This window comes from Mixophyes fleayi, chromosome 3 (genome assembly GCF_038048845.1).
Source record: "Mixophyes fleayi isolate aMixFle1 chromosome 3, aMixFle1.hap1, whole genome shotgun sequence".
Lineage (NCBI taxonomy): Eukaryota > Metazoa > Chordata > Amphibia > Anura > Limnodynastidae > Mixophyes > Mixophyes fleayi.
The window spans coordinates 326,216,936-326,241,584 of NC_134404.1; the positions used below are offsets into that span (position 1 = coordinate 326,216,936).

At 40.0% G+C, this 24,649-nt stretch overlaps 1 protein-coding gene across 1 annotated transcript; it reads left to right on the forward strand.

Annotated features, from left to right (window-relative positions):
• Positions 1 to 3,280: 3,280 nt before the first annotated feature.
• On the forward strand, positions 3,281 to 15,825 carry UTP25 (UTP25 small subunit processome component). The gene is made up of 12 exons (XM_075204191.1): positions 3,281 to 3,532; positions 4,614 to 4,653; positions 6,221 to 6,494; positions 7,361 to 7,552; positions 7,872 to 7,960; positions 9,024 to 9,419; positions 10,509 to 10,725; positions 11,467 to 11,669; positions 11,833 to 12,015; positions 12,199 to 12,311; positions 14,233 to 14,478; positions 15,085 to 15,825. The coding sequence occupies exons 1-12, from the start codon at positions 3,426 to 3,428 to the stop codon at positions 15,329 to 15,331; spliced, it is 2,307 nt and encodes a 768-aa protein (XP_075060292.1). The 5' UTR covers positions 3,281 to 3,425; the 3' UTR covers positions 15,332 to 15,825.
• Positions 15,826 to 24,649: the final 8,824 nt, after the last annotated feature.

The following is a 24,649-nucleotide window of genomic DNA, read 5'->3' on the forward strand; positions in this document are numbered from 1 at the left end:
ATTTGAATCTGTAGGTTTTGTATATATGCTTGTCAATAGGTTTCCCCTTTCTACATAAATCCACAAATCCAAAAACTTATTTCCAATGTTGCTACAATGAAAGGTCAATAAAAATAGTTTGATATTATGGGGATTTTGATTCAACTGGTGACAGAAATAATCCAAAGAGGCTATGTCACTGTCCCACGCTAAGAATATATCGTCAATATAATGATTTCACATATCCAGCTTTGCCCAGCCCTAATTCATTCGAAAAGGTAAGGCTTTCCCAAAAAACAAAAAGAATCACATAATTTGGGGCAAACATGGATCCCATTGTTGTCCCCTTTTTTTGGATATATAATTTTTGATCAAACCAGGAAAAAAATATTAATTAGAATAAATTGTATTGCTTCTATAAGGAATTGTAGCAACTTAGTTTCCACAGTGGTTACTTTTAGAAAATACTTAACTGCTTCTATTCCTTGTTTGTGATTTATAATTGTATATAATGAACCAATGTCCGCAGTCACAAAGATATAATTGTCATTCTATTATAATTTTTTACATTTTTGTAAAATATCCAGTGTGTCTTTTGAATAAGACTTAATTTGGGACATTATGGGCTGTAAATATTAATCTCACATGAGACAAGTTTGATGTAATGGAATTAATACCCGTAACTATAGGACTCTCAGGAGGTGATATTAAGCTCTTATGAATTTTAGGTAGTAAATAGATAATAGGTATAGCCAGATTTGGAATTTTAATGTAATTTCTTTAATGGAAATTACATTTCTCATTCATCCAATTTGGGGGACAATGCTACCATTTCGTTGGAGGAGGGTACATGGAGTTGGTATTTAAACAGTTAACTAAGTAAACCTGCTGCTGACTCCAACCCTCTAGCCCCATTGTAGTTTTAGTGCCCAAAGAGTTGGGCTGTTTCTTTACAGGGTCTGCGATGGAAACTCTTCCAGCGCCGCAGACACTAGAAATTATTATTTTTTTCCCCCCATTAGTACCACATACAGTTTTTCCATTAATACTACAGTGACAGAGCTAGCGACGGCTGTCACTGGGTTCCCACTACAGGTCCGACGCTGCCATCAGGCAGAGAGCGCCAGACTCTGTTAGGAGGGTGGCCATGTCTGTAGGAGATACCAAGTCCCCCGCTGAGGAGGAGTGGGGTCTTGGATCCCATTAATGTGACCAGAGCAGGTGTGCTTTTACAAGAGAGTGATTGATAACAGGAGTCAGAATCCTAGCCGAGGGCCCACTTTACAAGGGAAGTGCCACACTTAGGTGGGAGAATGATCTGGTGCAGAGAGTGGAAGATGCCCCCTCCTCCTCTCACAGAGTGGTATGTCCCAGAGTAGTAAAACAAGCAGACATTGTGCAGGACGAACAGCTTCTTTGCAAAGCACAGAGAGGTGCAGTAGGAGAGTCGCTACTGCGGACCCTCTTCCTCCCAATTCCGTTTTTCCTGAGGATATTAGACTGGATAGAGCTAAGTGGGGACATATTGTAAACACTTCAGAATATATATCTGTGTATATATACAAAGGTGAATCAAAAATTATCAGCACTTTGGCTGCAAAATTTATTTTAATCAGCTTTCAGAAAAGACAAATACATTATTTTTCAACATAATCTCCCTTCTTTTCAATACACTTTGTCCATCTGTCAACAAGCTTTCACGTTCCCTCATTAAAAATGTTTTAGGGTGAGCTGTGAGCCACGAATGCACCGCTGTCTTCACCTCTTCATCAGACGTGAATTTTCGTCCTCTCAGGGCTTCTTTCAGGGGACCAAACAGCTGACAGTCCGATGGAGCAAGATCAGAACTATAGGGAGAATGCTTTAACACCTCAAAACAAAGTTTTGGGAGAGTGTCGACAGTATGAGCAGCGGTGTGCGGACGTGCATTGTCATACAATAACACAAAACCCCTGGATAGCAGTCCTCGGTGCTTTTGTTTGAATTTTAGGCTTTAGGATGACCAGAACATCATTACACCCCTCGGTTAAATGTTAAAGTTTAATCAAGCAGCATCATGAAACAATTTATTCCCAACACTGGAGTTCCTAACACGTTATTAATGAGAAAAATGCATCTTGGATAACCATTGACATTTAACCAGAATCGCAGGTTTAACGCAAGGATCCGATTTCATTCAAGGACAATCACTCACAACTTCTTCATGAAATAACTTGAAGTTTGTAGTGTGAAATGAATTTATTAATTAAAAAAAAATTGTTCTTTTTAGATGTAAAGTAAGCACCAAAACAGAGCTCACATTACTTAATAAATATATAGTTAACAGTGTAAATTAAAAACTAACACAAGCCTATGAAATGTTGTGGTACAGTGACATTTTTATAAGAACAAATATAGCATTTATAGATTTGCTTAAATGCTGGGTCTACCACGCATTGCAGATTAAGGATTATGCCACATGAGGTTTTTTTTTTTTATCACCAGCACCACCCAAAATAAACTCCCCTTCCCGACTTTAAAGGGAAAATATCCCACAGAAGAATAGGTCAGTAACCTGTGCTGTTACAGGGAGAATTAAAGAATAATGAGGAGGATATTGGGAAGTAGCTGATGAAGAATGGACTGCTGCTATGACTGACAGGGTTATGCAACTCCTAACACACAGAGAAACCAATTACTCTTATTACAAGCAAACACATCTGACAAAATGTTGATGGTAGGAGAGTCATTGTAAAACAAAAAGGGAAAGTTAAAATAACAAACTAATGTGTCATTTTTATAGACATCTTAATTACAAGATGACACATTTGGAGATTTTATATATATATATATATATATATATATATATATATATATATATATTTATTTAGTCTGCCTATACAACTAGCTGAACATACTGATCTCCTGAACTACTCACAACAACCAAATAAATTGTAAGGTGCAAGTTGAAATAATTAGAATAATATAATTGCTGATTAGCTTTCAGTACGTCCCTGCAATGTCTCCTGTTTTATGACTCCTCTCTGGGATTAAATCATGCCTGAAAAGCATCTCACACATGAATAAGTCTTACAGGGAAAACAATCTTTCCAACTGAATTCAGTAGAACTATTGCAATGTTCCTACAACACGGCTCTACCTGATCCTCCATTACTTTCAGCAACCACACAGGAATAAGTACATTTGTATCAGCCTCCACTGTGTATCATGTGACTACAGCGCAGTCACATGACCTGGTATTGTCAGCTGACCCTTTAGAAGGAGGGCATCTATAGCACTTACCGCTAAGTAGTGGCGGAACAGAACGTCGCTGCTCAGTGACGTCGCACACAGGTCAGCTGACAGGAGTCGGCTTGGTACTGTAGCTGTGAATGACGTCACGAAGTAGGCGACAGCGTACGGAAACACGTGTGTGTTGGTGCTGTGGTGTTCTCACCGGGTAGAAGATGGGGAAGAGGAGGAAGCAGCGGGTGGCGGAGGAAGTGAGCGCCCTGACCAAGAAACAAAAGAAACACTTAAAGGATTTTGGGGAGCAGCACCCCTTTTATGACCAGTGAGTGTGGTCTGAAACCACTTAAAGGTCCCTTTAAATCACACTGATGGCAGATTAATTGGGCATGATAAAAGACAGACAGACAGAGCACAGCAAGCAGGACACTATAAATATGTACTGGGGCTCATTGCAGCCAGAGGAAGTGTAGCGAAAAAAATATTTTTAAAAATTATTATTGCAGTACCGTGTTAGGCAGAAAAATCTATGTGATGTTAAATACTTTCGTCCAAAAAAGACAAAAGTATTATAGGAGTGATACCTTTATTGGCTAACCAGAAAAAAATATTATTGTATTTGCTAGCTTCCAGAAAACAGAGGCCCCTTCATGAGGCAACTTTTTTTGAAAAAAAGTTTTGGTTAGCCAATAAAGGTATCGCTCCTATAATACTTTTGTCTTTTTTGACTCGAAAGTATTTAACAGCCATTGGAAGCGGATCTAGATTTAGTCCCCGCCCCCTTTTTGACAGCTAATGCTGCATGCGGCTGCACACTATGTGCGGGTCCGTTCGGCAGAGACAGGCAGGGAGAGTGTGATGCCCGGCGGCTCTGATTGGTTTTAAAATACAATCAGAGCAGCTGGGCAACACACTCCCTGACTGTCTCTTCCGAACGGACCTGCATATGGGCTTGCTGCCGGCAGCTGCACACTCTGCTATGGGGGGGTGATCGCCCCCCCTCCCTAGATCCGCCACTGAGTGGAACACACAAGTAGTAAATGTATTCTAATGTTTTTTTTTCGGTCCTGTCTGTACCCCTATAATATCGCACATATCTCTTGCCACGTCCACAAATTATTTTATTGCAAGAAGTTTGACTGGAGAGTTTTGGGAATTCATAATGAAATTCTGTGGAAGGGAATGGAAATAATAGAGCTTTAGTAATTAGTGAGTTTTGCAAGTAGGTTTACTATCACCGCCATAGAAACAAGTTAAAGAGATATAGCAAGAATAAACAAATAAAATACACTGGAAGCATAAATAATAGGGGTAAAGTCCCTTTAACATATGAATAAATTATTTGCGGTTTGGTATATTTTTATGTAAATCAGTGTCTTATTTTTTGCTTGATTTCCTAATTGCAGAATCTCTAAAAGAGAAGAAAAAACTCAGCTTGTTGAACTGGTAAGTGACTGGAACTTCCATCTTTACTCTCTTTAATCCATATTACCCAGCTGGTTGTAAGATGTTAAGCTGAAATTTGTTATATACATTTTTCAGTTTCCACCTTGTGGAAATGAAACGCACTAGATCTGTTTTAGCAGTTCTACCTTTGTCCATATTCTAGGACTCTTCCTCCCTCATTTACTACAATACTGTTATGTAGATCATACCTGGGCAACTACTGACCCAACAGTGCGTTCTGCAGGGCTATTGCCCCTTAGTATGCAGCAAAGTAGATGCGTTTAAATGTTTTTCAACAATAAGACAGCAGGTTAATTAGGTTATGATTTGGAAAAAATAGCAATCTTTTGCTATAAATTTAAAAAATGTGGGTAGTTTTCCTTTAATATCTGTGTCCCATCTCCCCCAGTGCTTTACACTAATTTCTAAAAATGACATAAAGTAGCTCAATATGTTTACTATGATGTGTTCAGTGATATCAGGTTAATTAGTTGAGCTATCGTGTTCTGCGCAGTGCATAAATCTCTACTCTTTTCTGCTACCTTGCTAAATGTGCGTTGGTACACAATGGGTGACGAGTGATTTGCAGGTTGCTAAACATCCATAATTGAGATGTTCATATTTCATTGAAAACATGCCTGATTCTTCAATTATAATATTCTTAGGTTGGAGATAATAGAGTATAGTTCAAGAGTCAAGTAAAAAAGATAAATTAGAATCTGGAGATTGGGACCTTGGATCCGGGATTGCCCACAAAAAATTATTCCTCTAGCATAGGCAAACCAAGATATGGGTGTGGGGGGGGGGGGGTTCTAGTGCCTGGAAACCCCCCCATCCAAGTCTGGGGCACTGTATAATTGAGGTGGCTGGACACTGCCCCCGCTTCACACGGCTCTGCTTGAAAAGTGCACCTAAGAGTAGTCCACGCAGCATTGCCCATGTATATTATAGGGATAGGAAGAGTTGGAGAGCAGACAAGCACTGTCTAAAATTATAGCCATGCATGCTGGCCACGCCCACTGGCGGCTTGGTGTGGAAACCCCCCCTCTACAAATCCTGCCTTTGCCCCAGTCTAGATAAAAGCAGTGGACAGTATGATACACCAGCTCTGTCTTCTGCTATTACTCTGAAACATGGGAATCCGTTTACCAAATGCTTTGTTGGTTTAGCAGAAGATATGAACAAACAGGAGAAATATAAATGTTCAGATCTCATGTCTTCAGAGTAATCCCTTCCTGTAGCTTACACCAGGAAATAGCCAGATATGCAGCTTTGGAGCTGTTACATATGGGAACTTGCTGGAAATAAGAGATCTTACAATTGTTCAGTATTAAGTCAATTTAAACTTTAGTTAGAATTTCACTACTATGAACCACACTTGTTGCAGTGAGATCACTGGGAACCACAACATTACCCAGGAATCACAGCATGTAAAGCATGGGTAGAGATTGGAGGCTGGGGTGTTGAGTCTCCTAGTGCAATATTAAGAGGTGGTGGTTGTTCTAAAACGGACAACAGTTTTAAGGATAATTTCAGCTATTAAGTTATTTTTGTGGTATTTGTCCAGCCTGATACTTCAGATGATGAATCACATTCCGATAGCGAGGTGGAAAGTGAGCCAGAAAACGTCAATATGTACCACCAGCTGCTGGCAACATTAAAGCATGTTTCTGACGATGAAGAGGAGGAGGAGGAGGAGGACGACGACGATGATGAGGATGTTGAAGATGAGGCAGAAGGTGGGGATGACGTTGAACAATTGGCTGATAATATAGAAGATGAGGACAGTGAAGGAGCAGATGAAGGAGCAAGCGAAGAGTTGTCAGGAGATGAGGAAGGAAGTAAGATGTAATTTTATGTTTCTTTGCTGTACCTCTACCTTGGATGTGTTATAAGGGAAGACCACTATTACTGTTCTGTTAATTAAATTGGGTCCCAAATTACTTGAATCGCATATCTCTGGATTAGGTTTCCCGGAGGGCGGCCACTTCCTATTTACTGAAGGTGGAGCTGTCATCTGTCATCTGGTAGAAATTTACCAGTTTCAGAAACCAAAAGGGAATCGATTATTTATGAACCCTCCACATTATACTTACTCTCGCTTATCTTAAAGTAAAAGAAACCCCCCAAAAATATTTATTTTAGCACTCCATGTAAAATAAATCTATTCACATATGTAAAAGTGATCATAAACATTTACTAGTATATCTGTTCTACAGCTGAATCTGTTAATGGTTATCATTGGATAGACTAAATCTAATGTGCATTAAAGCCTCTAATGCCAAAATAAAATGGGTTGTTGCTGGCAGATAACAGACTTGTTCTTAATACATTTGTTTTCTGTTACTGTAAACCTCTGATTGTATCTTAATAACTTGGGATTGCAAAATCGCCCATCCAACTATGTTGCAAGTTACTGCTGCATCTTAGTAGCCTTATATGGAATCCTCTGGTTGCCCCGGGGAATTTCCTCCCACGTAGTCCTTCAGTCTCAATTACTAGATTTTAGAGTCCCAACAAGTGGGAGAAACGTGTAATTTATATAAACCATTGAAATATTTGCTCTCGGTAGTCTAACTCCGCTGATGTAAACTAATATCCGGTTTCTATGCGTTTTAGCATATTCTGCTATTTGCACTGTGATAATTAATATTTCAATTCGTAATGCCATGTGTGTTAATCAGAGATTGCTTTTTCTTGCTCCCAGAGCATGTTGGTGATGGAGAGGAAGCGGAGGGCGTTGAAGGGAAACCAGAGACCGTAGAACCAGCCCAAGAAGGGGAAGAATTTACAGATATTAAACATGAATCTAAATTTAGTTTAGAGACAAACTTCATGGAAGATGATGTGGAAGACCACAAGGACAGCCCCATGTTACCCTCTCCTGCTGCTTCCGAAGGTATTCTTATATTGTGATAAATAGGTTGTTCCTGTAGAAATGATGATAAAATAATATATATCTCTATTTTCTCTCTTTGGACTACACTGTAGAATCTGTCAGATCTCCATAAGTCACTGATCATGGTGTTGTTTAAGGGTGATAATTATTTAAGTTAAGGAGAATTGTGCCTAATATAACTTTATGGACATTTTCTGTATTTTTCACCTTACATGCCAGGAACTGTTCTCTTTATAAATGTTTTTTTTAACATTTATAATTAAATATATCTATTATCTGTGGAAGAAACCGTAATCCTCTTGCTCTTCTTTCTATCTAGATCCATTTAAAAAGCATATCGACCAAGAACTGGATGAAGATGACATTAACCAGATTACAACCAGCTCTAAAAAAACTGTGTCTTTGAAGGTAAAGCATAATTGTTACATAGTTATGTGGCTGTATCTTTCATTTCCACCTAGTTCTTATTCTACTGATCCAAACAAAGGGGGGAGATTCAACCAAAGATCTTTCCAACATTTACATTCTGAAATCCAAAATGCCAAATGTGTTCCAACCAGGAATAACATGCCGATATTAGCAATCATTTCAATATCGAAGGGGATTGTACGCTCCTTTGAGCAGGGTCATCTCTCCTCCTGTCTTCACCACTTTTAACTCTGCTCTCCAGCTACCTAGCCCTCCTCCTCGGGGACCCTCTTCCCCACATCCCCTCTCGCTCCCTCCTCTCCCTCTGGGGGTCTCCCTGTCATCCACGCCCTCCCTCTTAGGCTCTGTCGTATGCGGACCTTCCCCTCTCCCCTGCCCTCTCTAGCTGTGCTTTGAGCTCACCGAGTTACTGTGCTTATTGTCTACTGTACTGTGCTGTCTCACCTCGCATTGTAATTTCGTTTGTCCCTGTACGGCGCTACGCACACCTAGTGGCGCCCTATAAATAAAAAATAATAATAATAATAAAGTATCGTTCTTATTTGTAGCTAATAAGATACTCAGATTTTTTTTATTTTTTTTAAGCAACCTGATGAATCTGCCAAAACCAACACATCTTAATGTAAATACAATCTGGGACGTGATGGATGACAACTAATGATATTTTCTATCACTTTCTAAACCCTGGAAAAATTTGTGTTTTGGTTCTGTAACTCATGACACCAGTTTTCAGAAATATCCCTAAAGTAGCTTTAGCATTAACAGACCACGTTCGTGAACTCTTGACGTTTGTCTCCACCTACACTAGAACATGCGGTGTATGTGGTTAAGGCATAGTTCGAAGTGTGGCTGTTTCATTCATGATTTATCTTCTCTTGACCATGTGAAATCTTTAGATTTCGATAGTCCTTGCTAAGTTTTGGATTGATATGTAAGTTCATTAATAATACATTGGAGAATTGAAGATTCAGACGGCTCTGCGACCTATAGACTTGTGGTAGTTGCAATATGAAAGGTTTTTCTTTTCTTTAATTCTCCGCAGTGGTCAGCATTGGGTCAGTTAGCATTTTCATCTACCTCTGAAAAGGCTCATTCGTTAAAATTGGATAAAGAAAGTGACCTAAAAAAGCTCCATCTCCACAGGCCACTGGATTCCACGTGGCCCTCCGTGAACAGTCCTTTCCTAAGAAGCCAGAGTGATCGGAGCTTCACCTCCTTACAGAAGGAACTGTTAACCATTATGAATTCCTACAAAGACTTGTTCTACCCAGCCAGGATGGCTTCAGGGGAAGAGATCAGACATGTCTACTGTCTCCATGCTCTCAATCATGTACTGAAAGCAAACTCGCAGGTTCTCACCAACAACGCCAAGAAGAGAGATCAGAAGACCATGCTCGATGAAGAGGACCTCCGAGACCAGGGCCTGACCAGACCCAAGGTATGAAGAACCTACATTATGCACAGTGAACCGATATATCTAGGTAAAAATCTTTAATTTTCACTGCACTCAGCACTACTTATAATAGAACTTCAGTGACTTGTAATATTCTTATTCCAAACAGAGAGACATGATATAAAGGGGATTGCACTTGACATTTAATAACTGCAGTTTCCCATGAGACTCTATACACTGGTTGTGTTGTGTTACTGGTTGTAAAACCTGCAGAACACAATTTGAAGAGCGTGGGTCAAAGCAACCACAGATTCCACTTTTTCATTGATGTTTAATGTGTAATGATTACTACTCATTAGTAAGTGAGATTGCTACTTTTGAAGTTTATAGAAATCCTAAGTAGGTGCCAACATAGAAATATTATGAATTTCATATAGAGTTGTGTTTGACATTGTCCACAGTTTTTACCACACTTTCATAGGGGACTTATATCTCCAAAGGTGGTATTATATGTTGACATAAATTATTCTTGCTGCTGGCTCTGGTCATGATCAGTTACTACTGTTAAGTACAATGTGTTATAAGGATTGTGTCACACTTGCATTATGGCATTTTTTTGGTGTAGAGTTTCTCTAGATATCATTCCTCTTCAGTTTTAGGGGCAGATTCAATAGTCTGAGATGTTTCTAAGAACAAAGCGGAAGCGTATTTTTACTGTAATATTTTTATGGTAATATCAGTAAAAATACAATGCTCATTTATGCTCGCACCTCTATGGCTGTTCCGGAACCACCTCGTCTGGATATTTTAAGAATTGAATTACCCCCTAAGAAGCACCTTTTTTTTAAATTTATTTTTTTATCCCCCAATCCATGTGTAACTTCCATCAACTTAGGAAGCCTGCCATCCCCACGTGTGTCCTGTAACTTAGTTTAAAAGTGTTCTATGAAGTAAAATAACCTAGATATAAAGGTAATCGCATATCTTTAGGTAATTATGTTCTCTCTATCCTATGTATTTACCACACCTCTAGACTTGCACCACGTCTATTCCAGACACCTGCTCCTTGCTGCCAGAACAGACTAAATTATCTCTCTTTGCATATACAAGTGAAGTTCTCTGTATTGTCCACAGGTCCTCATTGTTGTTCCGTTCCGTGAGTCGGCCTTGCGAGTAGTGCAAATCCTGATCAGCCTCATGGAGGTCCCTGACCGAAAAGTGGATGTGAGCAACAAGAAGAGGTTCAGAGACGAGTTTGGCTCTGAGCCCGAGGATAAACCCCCCAACCTGAAGAGGCCCGAGGATTACGAAGCCGTGTTTTCTGGGAATATCGATGACCATTTCAGGATAGGTGAGTGTAAAGTAACGGGCATGGTGTATGGTGTTACAACCCCTTAATCTAATCCATACCTGAACTGCACTTTTTAGCCATGTTGTTATCAGGAAGTATCAGTCATGTAACTATAACATCTCCTTGGAAAAGTACTTCAGGGGTTAAATTCCACCTCCACAGGGAACACTCAGGAGTTGAGTGAATTGAGTTGAGTGAATTAAGCTGCCATTGTTATTTCTGTTTGCTCCCTATTGTCCACTAGTGAGCTCTACAGGCAACCAGGAGTCTGATCCAGCAGGGGTCACCTGAGGGAAGACACCTGGGGAGGTAGGGGAGGGGGCTGGATAGTGTAAGCAGCCCACCAATCGAGACCTTTTGTAACTCTCCTGGACAGGCAGAGCCCAAGGTGGGATTAGGAGGTGATAAAAGAGGCTACATTGGGACTACCTTGCAACTGGTTAAACATTTTCATCTGTCCCTACACCAGTAGAGCTTACATTCCACACAGATAGGGCCCTGGCCAGAATAGAACTCATGGCACCAGCAGTAGCAATACTAACCACTATGTCACCATGCCTCCTTATATTTTTCAATGATACTTCCTACCAACCCATCTTACTTTTCAAGCCACAACTACTCCTCCTAGATTTAAAGGCTTCTGCGCTTTAAATATCTGACGGCTGCGCTGTGGAAACATTTGTCAAGGAATAAATGGGTTCTTGTGTGTCATAATCATTTCTTGCTGCCTCTGGTTTACAGGATTGTCCATTCTACAGAAGAGCATGAGGCTTTACTCTCCTTTCTACTCTTCGGACATTATCATCGCTTCTCCTCTTGGGCTTCGTACCATCATTGGAAGTGAAGGCGAGAAACAAAGGGACTTTGATTTCCTTTCTTCTATAGATGTCCTGATCATTGATCAGGCTGATATATATCTGATGCAAAACTGGGAACATGTACTGGTAAGCATTCCCTATAGCGGTAACACCAACATTCTGTCTGGAGTCTTTATCTAAAACTCCACCGCAAGTCCTTGACTGATAAAGAGGTCGTATTTCTAAGGAATAACATTTTGGGTTTGGCTGTAAAATCAATCTAAAGCTTATTGTACTTATCTTGTTTCAGCATCTGATGTCTCACCTCAACCTCCAGCCCACGGACTCTCATGGTGTGGATTTCTCCCGCGTTCGTATGTGGAACCTCAGCAATTGGTCCAAGTACTATCGGCAAACACTGCTGTTCAGTGCCTTGCAAGAGCCCCAAATAAACTCCTTATTTAATAAGCATTGCTTCAATTACAGTGGACAAGTAAGTTCAGTGACTCCTGTTTAAATTCTATACATAACAAGCACAAACACAACAATTTAACCTCAGTTGTGAGGTTAAATTGTTCTTTTGCTGTTCAACTCTGTGTCCAAACAAATCTGTGGAAGCAGAAAGCATAAACATTGTTCCTAAATAACAATGCACTTTATATTGAATCCCATTTAGGTGGCGGTGAGAAACATGCCACTAACAGGCTCTATTTCTCAAGTTCTGGTGCAGCTTCCGCATGTGTTCCAGCGCCTAGAGGCGGACAGCTTGCTTTCTGTGATAGATGCAAGGTGAGTGCCAGCTGGCCAGTGAAATTTTAAAGTTTTGACATAATTCTTTCAGCTCTTACATAGAAGATAATGTAACCCTCGGTGTAGAGTCTTAAGTACATTGAGCGTCCCATGAACGTATTATTCATTGAAGCTGCAGACTGTGTTTTTAGCATAGGATGTGTAACTCTGCGTCGACTGTCAGCATCTTTCTAATGTGTAGTTTATTGCATTTCCACATAGTCTAACCTCGCTTACCTGAAAGCCTTGCTGACCGCCATGGGCGTTGGGTGGTTTTGTTCATCATGACATCTTAGCAATGAAACAACAAAGGTTTATAACCATACAACAGCTCTCCTTGTTCACTATATTACTTTCCCCAAAATATACTTCAAATTAGCAGTTCTTTAAATAAGAAAACCACCACTTAGGGCCTGATTCATTAAGGAAAGTTAAGTAAAAAATTGAGTAAGTAATCTGGACAAAACCATGTTACAATGCAAGGGGTGCAAACTAGTTTTTCTGTTTTGCACATAAGTTAAATACTGACTGTTTTTCATGTAGCACACAAATATCAACTTTTAAATTTCAGTGTACAAATAAGCTATCAAGTATTTGTGTGCTACATGAAAAAAACAGACAGTATTTAACGTATGTGCAAAATAGAAAACTAGTTTGCACCCCTTGCATTGTAACATGGTTTTGTCCAGGAGATTACTTCATTTTTTACTTAACATTTCCTTAATGAATCAGGCTCCTAGTCATTATTACACCTAGTTGCAAAACCCAAGGTTATTAAAGTGTATATCAATAACATAAACCTCCTAATTAATGACTGTGGTTATTAGTTGATTCTACCTAATTCAATATATGATTATGCATTCTCCTAATGCAATAAATAGCTTTAATGAATTCCTCTGAATTATATCCATTTTACTCAAACATGTTGTAAACTTCATTCTTATGTTTTGCGAGCTCTGTTGTCACATGTCTGTTAGTTTGGCTCATTTCTGTTTGTTCCCTAAATGAAAGCAGTATCCACACATAGCATTGGGCGTCACATGAGTGTAGCTCATCCTGCTATAACCTGGGCAGTAGGAGGTAAAGAGAACTTACTGCTCACCCTGAGGCTAAACCCACTGCACAGTTTCTGTTTGTTTTAGCTAAGTGTCCTCCGTAACATTTGACTTTTATGTTTTCCGCTGTGGCATTATCCTTCAAATAACTTTAGGTTATTTTCTTGTACGTGGCCTACTGCAGCTTGTAAGGACTACATTGCTTTGTCTTTCTATATCATAATCTGTAGATAAAAGCACATGCTTACAGCCTTATGCTCCAGTGCATTCTCTTAGGATGTCCCTATACCAGTGTAGACTCCTCCCCCTTAGAGCCAATCGGTCGAGTATAGACAACCCTTCTATAAGTAGTAGACTTGGTTTCATTTTCCTCCACAGTCAGGATACGACACCACACTCTACAAGAGTTGAAACTTAACACCAGAATAATCTCTGCTCTAGTACTGTTGCAGTGAAGACATCCCCCAAAAATACTTTTCCAGAACTTTAAAATAAGCAGCACAAATACAGTAGATGTAATTATTCTATACCTGGATCTTTCCAGTCCCGGCAGTTCTCAATACTGTAGCAATGCAGGAATTTGTAAAGAGCCTCTTTCCACTAGTTCATGGCCAGGTAAAATGCACAGAGGGATTTTTTCATGCATTGTGAGATTTATAATACAATTGTTGTGTTGACTTTATAAACTGCAGTACATAATTAATTTAACACCATTTAGTAACCATGTTAACGTTTGTAGTAGCATGAAGTGTTAAGAATACAAAGTATGCATGAGACTGATACAATGTTTGCTTTTAATATGCAAATATTCTTGTGTGCTGTCTGACTTCTCATAGAAGGTTTATGGAAATGTTCTACTTCCCTAGATTCCAATTTTTCACTGACAAGATCTTGCCACAATATCGAGACGCCATCATGTCGCACACGCTGATCTATATCCCTTCCTACTTTGATTACGTGCGGCTCCGAAACTACTTCAACAAAGAGGAGTTGAACTTCACACACATCTGCGAATACACGGACAGGCCGGGAATCTCTAGAGCACGTCAGTTCTTTCTGAAAGGAGAGAGACAATTCCTCCTCGTCACAGAGAGATTTCACTTCTACAAGAGGTGAGGGACTTAAACCCGATTTTGTCCCAGGGGAATCTCTTATTAGAGTTAATTATTATTATTATTAGAGTTAATGCAGCAGACAAATTGTTTGTAATGGAGAAAGAATAACTTGTTTTGTAATAAAAACTGACACACGCTACTATTACACATAGTATAGTTATACATAGGTGTATGAAACCTATTCTGCATGTTTAGAAATAACTATATTAATATTGTTTTGTTTTGTAATTTCCTCGGCATATACAAGTCTGTATGCATTTCATGTAATATAGCGTTTCCCGTCTACATTTGTGTGTAGTAACAGCGGAAGGCTATGAAGTAGGTTGAATATATACATTGGGTATTAAATAGTAGCTATAGTTTAATTGTAGCCAAAACAAATTGGCTGAAGTTTACTTTAGTTTTATATTGTTATAATTAAACATTGGGGTGTCACAAAAAAGTGAATCTTGAGCAATCTGTATGGGCAGCAAAAAGTTGAGAACCTCAGATGCATCACAAAACAATGATTAGAATACTCTACTGCTTTGATATTAATTTGCATATAGTAGCAGTAAGACTGAGATAGACACCAAGATGAATATTGTATTTTTCTGTTGTCAGATACACCCTGCGAGGTATCCGGAACCTTATCTTTTATGAGCTGCCCACTTACCCTTCGTTCTACAGTGAGGTGTGTAACATGATGAAAGCGTGGAACCGGGGGGAGGAAGCCACGTGGACCTGCACCGCTCTGTACTCCAAGTATGACGCTCAGAGACTGGCTTCCGTGGTGGGCGCAGAGAGGGCAGCTCAGATGTTGCAGTCTAAGAAGAGCGTGCACCTGTTTGTTACCGGGGAAAATAACTAACCCGAAAAATAGACTGAGAATCCTCTAACTAGGACTTAACTTTATTTTGTACAGAATTACTTTTTTGTGTGACCGACTAATTACATGCTATAACTCCTTCCTCAGCTGCCCTTGTTTTTATGTAACTGTACGTGAGAGTCTGTGTATAGATGTGTATATAATCCAAACACCAGTGCAGATGCCTTTTTATAATAAGAAAAGTTCCTTAAGGGTGTCTGCTGGTGCCCAGTGCAGGAACTCCAGTAATGATCAATAACACCAGGGGGAATATTTACTAAACTGCAGGTTTGAAAAAGTGGAGATGTTGCCTATAGCAACCGGTCAATCTGGTTGCTATTGGCAACATCTCCACTTTTTCAAACCCGCAGTTTAGGAAAATATACTCCCAGATATCTAGGTTTGCAGCTTCTCCTTTTTTCGATCTCCATGGGTCCGTTGAATCTGTGTAAAAGGAGAGATGGGGGCTTTATAGCACAATAAACCTCTTTTATTCAGACTTCATTTGAATAAATAAAAATGTACCATATACTGTGAATGGCAGTGTGTCTCTCTCCACATTGGAGTATTGGATGTGACCTGACCGTTGTTGTCACCATGTAGAGATCCACAGACCTGCATCAACATTTATTTATAAAGCGCCAGCAAATTCCGTTGCGCTTTACAATTGGGAACAAACAATGTAGAGTGTTTAATTGTATCATCTAGACAACAAAGTATGATTTCTTTAAAATAATGGTGAGTCTAAATGGAGTGTTTTGGGAAAAATAGGGTCCAACTCTAGTATGGGACATTAGCCCTCTTCTATGCTTTCTTTTCCTTATACAAAAGCTTTGTGCCTTTCAAGATCCATTGTCCTTGTTGAGCTGATCTTGTAGCGACATTGGTTACCCATGTTACTGAAACCTCAGTATCAAAATAGCTGATTGGTGTTCAAATAAATCCATCCTTGTACAACGTCTACAAATACTAATGAGTTGCAAGAAAGCGATATTGTTCTAACTTCCTAAATGACAACTGAAGTTATCCAAATGGTGCTTGGAATTAAGATGAGCATAATATCAATTTGTTTGGATGTTACAAAGTTTGTGGTGTCTAATATTGGGTCCAAAAAGAAGATTTATACTCACCATAAAATCGATTTCTCTTACTCCATTGGGGCACACTGCGAGACATTGGAGTATAGTAGGTGGGACTAGGAGTTTAGGCACTTAGACTTGTTTGATTCACTCGCTTCTCCTCTATGCTCCTCCTCTACTATAGATACCTCAGTTTTGTATAATCAAGTGTATGAGGAAGGGTAGCCCCATAGGGCAACAAAAAAAGTAATAAGTATAAACATTTACACAACAGAACTAAATACAGAGCAAGGGAGGGTGTGCAGTGTCCACCAATGGAGTAAGAGAAATCGATTTTATGGTGAGTAAAAAATCTTCTTTTCTCTTTCCTACCATTGGGGAACACTGCGAGACATTGGGGACATACCAAAGCTGCCCCAAAGGGAGGGAATGCTCTGGAACGGCTGCATGCAATGCTCTGTGCCCAAAGGTAGCATCAGAGGATGCAAAGCCCTGCAACCTGTAGAATTTGACAAATGTGTGGTCAGACGACCATGTTGCCGCTCTGCATAGCTGCTCTGCTGGAGTACCATGACGTGCCGCTAAAGAAGCGGCAATAGCCCTGGTAGAGTGAGCTTTTAGCGATACTGGAACAGGTAGTGACGCCCGAACATAAGCTAGTCTGATAGTTGAAGTGATCCAGCGGGAGCGAGAGACTGCTTGGAAGCCGACCAACCTGGCTTTTGAGCATCGTAAAGAACGAAAAGGTTCTTAGTCTTACGTACAGAAGCTGTGCGGTCGACATAACATCGAAGAGCACGGAACACATCCAGCAACTGTAATTCGTCATCTGAGGAGAAAGAAAAGGGAGAACAAGGACGGAAAGCCGGAACCACAATATCTTGATTTAAGTGGAACCTGGACACTACCTTCGGAACAAACTAAGGTTTGGTGTGAAGTACTGCTCTATTCTCATGGAAGATTAAGAATGGAGGCATGCAGTAGAGCCCTGGCAACTCCGAGACCCTATGGGCTGACGAGATAGCCAAAAGGAATACCGACTTCCAAGTGAGAGGCGGTAAATCAATCGAATTCAGAGGTTCAAATGGAGGCCGGGTAAGTGCATTGAGCACCAAATAGAGGTCCCAGGGCTCTACCGGATGAACGAAGGGGGGCTGCACATGAAGCGCACCCCCTGGAAGAAGGTTTGAACATCCCTGAAGGCTGCTAGCCTGCGCTTAAAATAAATGGAGAGCGCCGAGACCTGAATCTTAAGGGGCCCCGGGCGGAGCCCCTTATCCAGGCCGGCCTGCAGTCGAGGTAAGCTAAACCTGGACGTGTGGAGATTTTGGGTCTCGTACCAAAGAATGTATGCCTTGCCTTTCAGGCCCAATGATAGATGGTTGAGGAAGACACTTGCCTGGCTCTGATCAGGGTACCAATCACCTGGCCCTAAAAATTAGGGTCTCAACAGTCAAGCCGTCAAAGCTAGACAATCTAAAGAGTGGCAAAGAAGAGGTCCTCAAACGAGAAGATTGGGTAGCATTGGCAGACGTAAGGGAGGTGCTGCCGCCAGTTTCAGAATGTCTGAAAACCATGCCCTGCATTGCCAATGAGGGGTTACCAGGATTCCTTTTTTTTTTTTTTTTTTTTAGATTATATATATCTATCTTTAGCACCCGTGCAAGCATGGGTATTGGGGGACAGGGGGAGGGGGGGACAGGTGCACTAGGCGGAAGTGCCATGGTACTGTCATGGCATCTGTGAATGCTGCCTGAGGGTCTTGAGACTTTGAGTAGTATTGGGGAACTTGATAGTTTGGCTTGGATGCCATGAGATCGATATCTGGCCTGTCCCAGCGCTCCACTAGGAGAGTAAAGACCTGCTTATTGAGGAAACCGTTCACCTCTGCCTGCTGAGTCAGCCTCCCAATTCTCCACGCTGGGAATATAAATGGCTGATATCTTGGGAACATGACGCTCCGCCCATACCATGTTCCTGGCCGTCTCCTGCATGGCCCCTACACTGTGAGTTCCCCCTTGGTGATTTAGATATGCCAAGACTGTGGCATTGTCTGACTGAATTTGAAGAGGCTTCCCTGACAGGAACCTTTGTGCTCGCGTCACCATCCTGTACACCGCTCTGAGTTCCAGGACGTTGATTGGGAGTGTGGCTTCCTTGGGAGACCAGAGACCCTGTTACCCCTCCACTACCTAACAGACTTGCATCTGTCGTAACCAAAGTCCATGACCATGCTCTAAGAGACTGATCTTTTTCCAGATTTTGTCTGGATAACCACCATTCCAGAGTGGAACTGTGCAAAAGGCACTGCCTTGAACACTGATACCATCGTTCCCAGGCGTTTCATGCAGCTTAGGAGAGAGACCTCTCTCCGCACCAGGAGTGCTTTGGTTTTGCGCAGCAGTCCGAGGACCTTGTTTTCGGGTAGGTATACTCTCTGGGTAACCATGTCAAACATGAGACCCAGAAAACGCATTCGTTGTGCTGGGATGAGTGATGACTTGGGTAAATTCAGAACCCACCCGTGTGCATTCAGCAACTGCATACTGAGCTGGATGTGATGAGATAATAGCGATGCGGATGGGGCTTTCAGAAGGTCGCCTAGATAGGGAACTATCCTGACTCCCTTCTGGGGCAGGAGTCCCGCCATAATTGCCATGATCTTGGTGAAACTCGAGGAGCGGTCGCTAGACCTGAAGGAAGGGCCCTGAACTAGAAGTGGGAGTTTCCTACCGCAAACCAGAGAAGACAATGGTGTCCCCTCCATATAGGAACATGCAGATAGGCATCCCCCTCCCACCGCGACTCACTATAGCTAAAGAAGTAGCCCGTTATCCTTTGTGGGGCACCTAATGCCAAAAAACACAAAGTATGGCTCCATGTGCACATTTCTAGGGGAGAACTGCAGGCCAAGAGGTGCCAAGTAAGTGAGACCAGGCTGCTGCTTACCTTTGCAGAGACCCAGGATGAATAGAGCCGACAGTTTATTCACCCCTCTGGGTCTTGAGGCAGATGTTGGAGAGTTCTCGGCATGGACAAGTTATTCTAATGAAACAGTGGTTCACAAACTTTGTGCCACGTTTTTAACTGTTGTTGAGCAGACCCGAAATAAATTCCATTGATAGAATGTAACCATTCTATTGATTACTGCATTTCTACCAGCTGGGTCTGGTTTCTTCCATACTTTCGCAACTTGGAATTTAGCACCGTTACAACAAAAGAACAAACATCAAATACATATATGTGATAAAAAATAGATATATTCTCCTTGTATGACAAACACAGAAATTATATATAAATATATGATCCAAAAAATTGTATATTTGACAACTACACCGATCAGTCACAACATCAAACCTTTGAAAAGTGAGTGAATAACCATCATTGACTGTCTCATTAAGGCACCAATCAAAGGATGGGATATGTTAGGCAGTAAGTGAACAGTCAGCTTCTGAAGTTGATGTTGGAAGCAGGAAAAATGGGCAAGCGTAAGGATCTGAGCGACTTTGACAAGGGCCAAATTGTGATGGCTAGATGACTGGGCCAGAGCATCTCCGAAAAAATGCTGGCTATGATAGTAAGTTGTCCGAACACACAGTGCATTGCACCCACCGATCAGAGTGCCCATGCTGACCCCAGTCCACTGCTAAAAGCACCTCCAATGGGCATGTGAGTGCCAGAATTGGGCCATGGAGCAATGGTAAAAGATAGCCTGGTCTGATCATGTTTTATTTTACATCCTGTGGATGGCCGGTTGCATGTGCGTCATTTACCTGGGGAAGACAGTGCATCCTGGTGCACTATGTGAAGAATACAAGCCGGCGGAGGCAGTGTGATGCTCTGGGCAATGTTCTGCTGGTAAACCTTAAGTCCTAGCATTCACTTGGAGGTTACTTTGACACGTACCACCTACCTAAATATTGTTACAGACCAAGTACATCCCTTTATGGCAACGGTATTCCCTAATGGCAGTGGCCTCTCTGAGCAGGATAATGCGCCCTGCCACACTGCACAAACTGTTCAGGAATAGTTTGAGGAACATAACAAAAAGTTTGAGGTGTTGACTTGGCCTCCAAATTCCCCAGATCTCCATCTGATTGAGCATCTGTGGGATGTGATGGAAAAATAAGTCCAAGCGATGGAGGCCTCCACCTCACAACATATAGGACTTACAGGATCTGCTGCTATAATGTCTTAGTGCCAGATACCACAGAACACCTTCAGAGATCTTGTGGAGTCCATGGCTCTACAAGATCGGGTCAGACCTGTTTTGGCAGCGCGAAGGGGACCTACACAATATTAGACCGGTCCTTTTAATGTTGTGGCTGATCGGTGTATAAATGTGTTCAAACTGTGTGAGTCTACGTAAACTGTATAATTTTATCTGGGATTGAATAAAGCTTTTTATCTGTATGTCTTATGCCTCCACAGCAACCAGATAAGAGAGCAAAGGCTAACATTATCTTGCAGAAGGTAGCATGGAGGCACAGGGGTAAGTACTGCTGTCTCACAGCATAGTTACCTGCAGGAAATTGTTTATGGTAACAGTACATAAACATTTTGATACAGAGATATAGACATATCTGTCTGCGATAAGGATACTTTCTAAAACTCTGTCTTTTGAAGCCTGTGCAGTTTCCTGTCATTCATGTAATCTCTGTTGATCGTTAAGAAGTTCCAGTAGGTGGCAGACTATGATCTCTGATAGGTGGCTTTTATATCACCCCTAACACCTAAGCCTGTAGGAAATGATAAGGAAAAGTAATAGTAAAGGTTTAGGTGTGTACAGATTGTACAGATCAATGTATAGATCAAAGGAGGTCAGATCAACACTAGAATTTTTATTTATTTTATTTTGTGGGCTTCAACTAAAGGGAGATTTACAGTTTGAGAACCACTGGTCTATACATTTCTATACATTGGTTTGTGTGCTAGTGATGTGTAGCTTTTGTAACTAGACTAATTTTCGCTGACAACTGCACAAAACTCATTATATCTTTAATTTGTACTGTGAAACACCCGCTCAATCGATGTCTTTTATATATAATTCTCTCATATATAACTCAATATATTATCTTCATGTATGTGGCAGGAGTTGCACCCAAGAGAATAAATTATGAATAAAGGACATAGAAGAAAATATTCTTTTATAGTAGGGGCGTTCTAAGGTTCACTTTGCTAGTTATTAAAAAAAATTTAATACTTTTATTTCATTGTTTAAAAACATTTCCATGTCGTCTTATAAATCTCTTAAGTAAAATATTAAGATATAGAAAGAATCTCAAAATCTGAAAATCAGATCTGTATTCAGCCCTTCACTGTCAATGGCTGCTAGGAAAAAATCCCCAAACAACAACTGTAAATAAGTTGAAATCTAAAATAATACCCCATTCATACTGCACCAAAATCCCGGGTTTTTGCCGGGGCGAGCTCAAACGACCCGGGTCTTGGTGCAGCATGAATGGTACAAGTCAAAAATCCCGGGTCTAAAAACCCAGGTCTTCAACCCGGGATTTATCGAGGGGTAATTCCCGGGTCGGACGCGGGTTGCCTGCACTATGAATCGTGCAACCCGGGTTTTTCAACCCGGATTGCACAGAAAACAAGCTGATTGGCTGTCTGCCTGTCTCTGGAGGATGATGTCATCGGTGGGAGCCCGTGGAAGATTCGAGAAGGAGTTTAGGTCACCTTTCAATGACATCACCATTTTTCAGCCAATCAAAACTGCTCTGGTGATGACTCCCACAAATTGCCAGGGCACAGACTTGTGCAGTATGAATGGGGTCAACCCGGGAAATTCCCGGGTCCGAGGTGCAGTATGAATGGTGTTTCTGAGCTGGGACGCTCCGAGCCCCGGCAAAAACCCGGCTTGAAAAACCCGGGATATTGCCGGGGCGGCGGTATTATAGAACCTAAACATAAGAATTAGGAATTATTCCAGCGCTATTGATTACTTAGAAAATGAACAAAAAAAAAATTATACTTAGACCATATTGCAGTGAGAGGAATTTCTTCACAACCCTACAATGAAGAATATGGAAAAAAGAAGAGAAATATAGTAGTGCAATATTGTATAATATATTGGACATCAAATAGTATCTGCATATAATTGGTGTCAAATAATGGAGAGCTTCTATTCCACATGATGTTCACCACTATCTTCTCCCCTTCGTGAATACACTTACACCAAAGATACTTGTGTTCCAACTTTATTCATGTGATTTTAACACATGCGATACAAAAGGAGTTTTATATGGTCTACAGTGTACATGTGACAAAGTATATGTAGGTAGGACTACGAGACCTCTGAAGAGACGCATTTTAGAACATCTAAAAAATATCAGGAATGTGGACAATGACCACAAAAAAAATTCGAAACCTTGACCTCAGTAGCCAAACATTTTTTGGACAAACATGGGGGGAACCCAAAAAAATTGGTGGCATTTGGTTTGGAGAAGGTCAGTTTAGGCATCAGAGGGGGTGATCTCAGTGCCGAATTACTAAAAAATGAGAGTAGATGGATGTTCTTTTTCTCTTTTTTCTCTTTCCCTTCTCTGAGAAGATACTATAATTGTACATTCTGTTTTTTAATCCTTATAAATATAAATTATAATCAATATAAGACTGATGAAGTGAATAGACTTACCTCTGTGTTGTGGAGTGTCCTCATTTTTTGGAGGGGAGACATTCTAGTGATAAAGAACATAAACAACATGAATTCTAATGAGATTTTGAGAAACCAAATTAAATGTGATACAGGATACAAATGTGCGAGAATGCAGGGCATGTAATATAATATATAAAGATAGAAGAGATTCTAAAAATAATCTAAAAACTAATGAAAATAAGTAAAAGGTAAAATATATAGATAAAAAATAAATAGCAATAAACAAATAAAAACTAAAACTAATACTAATAAATATACTACTTTTTAATATATCATATATTTTGGAAGACTTATGTGAGACTGATGACTATGATGTATAATAATGTGATTAAATAATTTCACAGGTGCGTAATAACAGTCTAAAACAAATTTCACGTATGACAGTTTTTATCACCCATATTGTTAAGGGTCTACACTATAAATATTTCTTTTTTCATTTTTATTTTTTGATCACTTCTTTTTTTTATCTATTTTTATTATTATCACTTGAAAAGGATTATACATTATTTAAATTAATTTGATTCACTATTGCACATAATGTATTGTAGATTCATTTTAGTTAGGGATTTGACAGTTTGCTATAATAAACAAATATAACACCTTATAAAATTATTAATTCATCACGGTTATACAACATAAAATATTACATTACATAACACTTTTTAGTCTGCACGTTACAAATTTTTTTTTATTTACCACATATATCACATAAAACATTAGATTAGCACATTAATAATGGTTTTTAAAGGTTTAAGTACAATAATATAGATAGGACTAACAGCCTCTATATATATATATAACATATATATATATATATATATATATATATATATATATATATATATATATATATATATACTCTGCATATCTAGATCAATTAATCATTTGTTACATAGAAATAATATATACAATAATTTTAGTTTACGTTTTTTGGTTTACACTTGTAGTTTGGTTTTAGATTTGATCTTTAATATTAACTGCGTGCATTGAAAACATAAAAGATACATGTTTAATCTAATATATGTCACCACTTTGTATCAATGTCTTTTTGGAAATAAATACATGTTAGGGAATAGGATTGGTAGCCTAGGCTGTCAATCAAGCAATTACATCTGTGATTGGCCATAGGAGATTTGAAAGTCTTTTAGGAATAGGAAACAGGTTGATACCCTGATGAAGCTAAGCAAAACGTGCGTTGGCTAGCAGCGTCGCAAGATGTTGTGTCAAGATCCTGTTAGGAATGCTGCTTAACATGCTTATATAAAGAATGAAACATAATAGTGATCTTACTACTTAAAAACGCAACACACTGAGAAATTAGGCAGTAATAATGGGAGCATGATTTGCCAAGTATTGTGTGTCCATTCATTCATCATGCAGTCCGATCAGCGTACTGACTGATATATGGAGCATCAGTGTTAGTCAGAACATATGTCCACAATTATGCCTACAGATATTTCATTTGGAAAGTTAATCTACACATGCTAGTGGTAGAAGCAAAGGACACAAATGATATGGATGGTAGTCTAAAAATACAAGTGCTACCTGTCTGGTACTGATTTGAAGTATATAGTT

Excerpts from the sequence above, each read along its gene's own strand:
- UTP25 (XM_075204191.1), top strand. The coding sequence starts at position 3,426 with ATGGGGAAGAGGAGGAAGCAGCGGGTGGCGGAGGAAGTGAGCGCCCTG. Across the intron at positions 6,495-7,360 it reads GTCAGGAGATGAGGAAGGAA|AGCATGTTGGTGATGGAGAG; the intron begins GTAAGATGTAAT and ends TCTTGCTCCCAG. Across the intron at positions 7,961-9,023 it reads AAAAAACTGTGTCTTTGAAG|TGGTCAGCATTGGGTCAGTT; the intron begins GTAAAGCATAAT and ends AATTCTCCGCAG.